The 4,458-nt window shown below is 56.6% G+C and overlaps 1 protein-coding gene across 1 annotated transcript in view; it reads right to left on the bottom strand.

The window, feature by feature from the left end:
• CACNA2D2 (calcium channel, voltage-dependent, alpha 2/delta subunit 2) overlaps positions 1 to 4,022 on the bottom strand; it is a 70,525-nt gene extending 66,503 nt beyond the window's left edge. Inside the window, exon 1 of the mRNA XM_010851950.1 lies at positions 3,849 to 4,022. Coding sequence (XP_010850252.1) covers positions 3,849 to 4,022 — 174 coding nt within the window. The remainder of the gene's footprint in view (positions 1 to 3,848) is intronic.
• Positions 4,023 to 4,458: the final 436 nt, after the last annotated feature.

Below are 4,458 nucleotides of genomic sequence, written 5' to 3'. Positions count from 1 at the left end.
CTGGATCTCGGCCAGAAATTCACTGCCTCCAGCTTATTTGAGGTTGGAGGTGTAAAGGTGTCCCTGAGATCAGGCTTCTAGCTGCCACACTGATGTCCCTTAACAACCTGCTCTGGCATGGCTGCTCTGGCTCTGGGCTTCCGTTCTCTAGGAACCACGCTCACTGAGCCACACTGCCCTTGGCCTTGTCCCTGAGAGCAGCCTGGGATGCCCCACAGTGGGGTCACGTCTCACCTCCCATTGCCTCTCCCCTGAGCCCCACAGCAGGGGTGCCCAGGATGGTGCTGAAGGTGACACGACCTTCAGAGACACTGTTTTCACTGTGGCCTTTATAAATGATGACTCCTGGAGCTGTGAAACCAGAAGTACTGGGCAGGGATGGTCTCATGTCCCCATTTTCCAGAGGGATAAACTAAGGCCTGGGACAGGATGAGACTGAGAGCTCCAAGAGGACAGGAACGGGGCCTGTCCTTCCTCGCTGCACTCCCAGCACTGGCCTGGCACACAGTAGGCCTTTAGTAAGTGCTGAAGAATGGATGGAGGAAGGAATACAACCAAGAGATGACCTTTCTGAGGAAGGGGCTGAGAGAGGCTCCATCTGGGAGGACAAGACAGTCCTGACTTGGGTCCAGCTCTGCCTCCAATGTGCGATAAGAACTGAGGCACCTCCCTACCCTTCCTGGAACTCAAAACCCAAACAAAGCAGGCTCTGTCTCAGAGGACCCATCCTCCAGGATAGCAGATGTTCCTAGAAGGTCCCCTCCATGTCTCCTAAGCTGAGGCCCTAGCAGGTGTCCTGGGCTTCAGGAGGCTGCTTGCCTGGCATTGCAAAATCCCTGACTTGGCCTGATCTGCCTGATTCTTGGCTGGGAAAACCACTCTGTGCAGCTTGGAGAAACTTGTTACAAACAACTGACTGTCCCTGATTAGATGAGACAATAAACTTCCATCCTGTGTTGCTCGGTCCCCTCCTTTCGAGCCCCACATTAAAACTGCAGACCAGGGCAAGCGGATTTAAGTTGGATTCTTGGATGGGTTCCAGGGCGAGAAGGACAATGGAGTGTGGAGAGGTCCAGACCCCCAACATCCCTCTCCACATGCACTCAGGCTGCAAACACATATGGGAAAGGAGAAAGGAGCCAGAGCTTGATTAAAAGCAAAATGAGCAACAATGAAGAGCAAAGCTCATCTTGAACAACTAGGACCAAGGCAGGTGAAGGACGGTCCTCTCCTTGCCCCGGAGATACAGACAGGAGCGTCTTCTGGGTCTGGAGTTGGGGGTATTACAGTAGGAGGGGTTCATTGGTCGGGAGAGTGCTGGGCTCCGTGCACACCTCTGGACTAACATGGGCAGTCAGGGGCCTGGCTTAGGGTCAGAGAGACCTGGGTTCAAATCCTGGCTCGGCCATATCCTGGCCTAACGCATGGCATGTCCGAGTCTCAGTGTCCCTCTCCCTCAGGGGCTGCTGTGAGATGACATGACAGACTCAGAGCATGGTGAGCACCTGATCAGTGAGCGCCTCTTCCTGTCATTCCTCCCTGGAGAACCAGCGTGCACCGGGCCATGGGCACCTGGGCTGGACTCGGTGGGAAGGAGGCAGACTTCCATACTGTCTCTGGGGCAGAGTCCGGCATGTGGGGCATAGGAGAGGCTGGGGATCAAGAGCCCAGGCTTTGGGCTCCCCCACCCCCGAGCTATGAAGGCTGCCTGTTTCTCCAGGAGTGGGGATAGGAGCTGGGGGAGTGACTCCAACCCTGGGATGCTCAGAGGGGCTGGGCAGGGCTGGGCCCTGGGCTCCCTGTGTGGAGGGCAGGTGGGGCATCTGTTACCACCGCTCAGCAACCCCTGCCAAGGTAACTGGTTCTAAAACCAGGGTGGGAAACAGGTGTAAAGGGGGATGCTTTCCAAAACTGTCAGATGGTTTCAAGCAAGTTCAGGGCTTGTGGCCTGTGCTCTGTACACTGGACAGCTGGGGAGGGGGCAGGCTGCAAAGCAAGGAAGTGGAGGGCAAACAGGGGATCTGGAATGAAGTGGGGAGAGAAGGACAAAGAGAGAATGAGAGAAAGGAGGGCAGAGTGTTCAGTTCTAGGCACAAGGCACAGAGGTGGGCCATGGTGCGCTGGCTGCATGAGGCAGGCAGATGGTTCCTACAACCAGGGGACACTGTCGCACCTCATAGGGGCTTGGCTCTGCCTCCTCCCCATGACAGTCCACTTCCTCAACTGTCTCCCTGCCTGTGACTAGGAGAACCCCAAGGTCAGGCTGGGCCCAGCTCTGGGGCCTCTGGGTCCACACTGGGTGGGATGCCCTCAGGGTTCCCCCACTCTGGTCCTGGATGGCGGCCTTTCCCTAGTTCATGATCCCAAGTCACCTGGCACAGGCAGGGGATGCCAGGGGCACAGGAGGGCTCAGCTCCTGCAGAAGGGGTTCCTAGTCCCCTCCCAGGGTCTGGATGTGGTGGGGGTTTGGCTGCTCTGATGTGACCCTGCTGGGACCCTTGCTTGTGTGGTCTTGCTCATTAAAAAAAGACAGCTTTACTGAGATACTATAAAATTCACTCACATAAAATATACAATTCAGTGTTGGCTTTTTTTAGCCTTTCAGAGTTGTGCACTCATCACCACATTCTAATTTTAGAATATTTTCAGCATCCCCAAAAAGAAACCTTGTACCCATTAGCAGACACTCCCTGTCCCCTCCCTCCAGCCCTAGGCAACTGCTAGTGTAGTTTCCATTTCTATGCTTTTGCCTACTGTGGACATCTCACAGATATGGGGTCACACAATAGGTGTTCCTTATGACGAGCTTCTTTCCCTCAATGTAATGTTTCCATGTTCATCCACGTCGTCCATCCACATGTGTACCAGTATTTCATTCCTTTCTACTGGACATCTCTGTGACACAGGCAGGGGCAGCAGAAGTTTGTGCCTCTGATCTGGGGGCAGCCTGGACCCCCTCCCTTCTTTCCTGCACAACCCACCCAGGGCACTCTGCAGCTCCAGGAGCCCTTTCCCACCTGCTCTCCCAGGGGTGGGTCTGCTGGCTTTGTAGACCTGGTCAGGGGGACCAGCAGGTCCTGTCACCTCGCAGGACCATGGTGTCTTGGAGCTGGCAGGCACAAGCTCTCAGCAGAGATGGGAACACTGAGGCTCAGAGGTAGGTGGAGAAGTTGTGGGCAGAATAGGAGCGCCAGCCTCCAAAATTGCACGGCCGTGGCCTTCTTTGTAAGGTGTTCAGGGCCCTCCACACTCCTCCTGCCTCAGAGTCTGCAGGCTACCTTCCCAGCCAATAGGTCGCTATCCTGGCCTGGGAGGATTCCCAGGTGGCTCAGTGGTAAAGAATCCGCCTGCCAATGCCAGAGACACAGGTTTGATCCCTGGGTTGGGAAGATCCACTGGAGAAGGGAATGGCAACCCACTCCACTATTCTTGCCTGGAGAATCCCCTGGACAGAGAAAGCCTGGCAGGCTACAATCCATGGGGTGGCAAACAGTCAGACACGACCAAGCACGCCCGCTTGCACACACACATCCTGGCCAAGTGCTCACCCTTGGCACACTCATAAGCAGAGTGGAGGAACAGGAAGACCCCAGGCCCAGCAGAGGCAGGACCGGGGCTGCCACTGTACCCATGCAGGGCCCCCAAGGCCCCGGGCCAGGGGCCTACTCCACAGGAAAACATCCTGCTCCTGCCAGCAGCTGCCCACAGTCCACGTGGCACAGCCTGCCAGCGACGGCCTGGCCTGGCTTCAGAGGGCCAGGAGGGCTGTGTGTTCACGGCAGGTCGGGACGGTGCCCTCACGGTGCAGGCCACTCTGCTCTTCCCTCCACCCACACGACCGCACCTACCTTCAGGGCCTGCACCTTCCTGTCCAGCAGGCTCTCAATGTCCCCCGCCACCTTCTCCACCAGCTTCTGAGGCTCATTCTCCTGCACCTCAAACAGATTCCTGTTGTCCTTGTAGATCTGGAAGGAAGCAAAAGCCTGGGGTGAGGCCAGGGTGATCCCCCACTCCTCAGACATGGCGTCCATATGCCCTCGCTGCACAGTTCCCCACTGAACGGTCCTCACCTCTACCCTGACCCCAGCTTTGGCCATTGAGAGAGAACAGGGAGGTCTAGGGGTCCCGCTCAAGCGCCGATAGACTTGGAAGAAGTTCAAGGCCATGGCTCCACTTGCGCTGCTTGTGTGAGTCTGGTGGGATGAGGTTGTCACTGCCTTCTCTGGGACTCAGGGTTCCCCATCCAGGGGCCACAAGCAGCACCTCCCTGACTGGCTCAGGCTTGCTAATAATAGCGGGGGGCAGGGTGCTGTGGGGAGATGGAGCCAATAGGCACACACTGTACCCCACATACCGACACGAAGGTGCTCTCACACCCATAAACCCACACATGCATCACACACATAGAACCACCTCTCCACACAGGCTCAGGCATCCATACCCCACTTTCGCTGGCAC

This window comes from Bison bison, unplaced genomic scaffold, assembly GCF_000754665.1.
Source record: "Bison bison bison isolate TAMUID 2011002044 unplaced genomic scaffold, Bison_UMD1.0 scf7180017864304, whole genome shotgun sequence".
NCBI classification, from domain to species: domain Eukaryota; kingdom Metazoa; phylum Chordata; class Mammalia; order Artiodactyla; family Bovidae; genus Bison; species Bison bison.
This window is presented reverse-complemented; position numbering and strand designations above follow the sequence as displayed.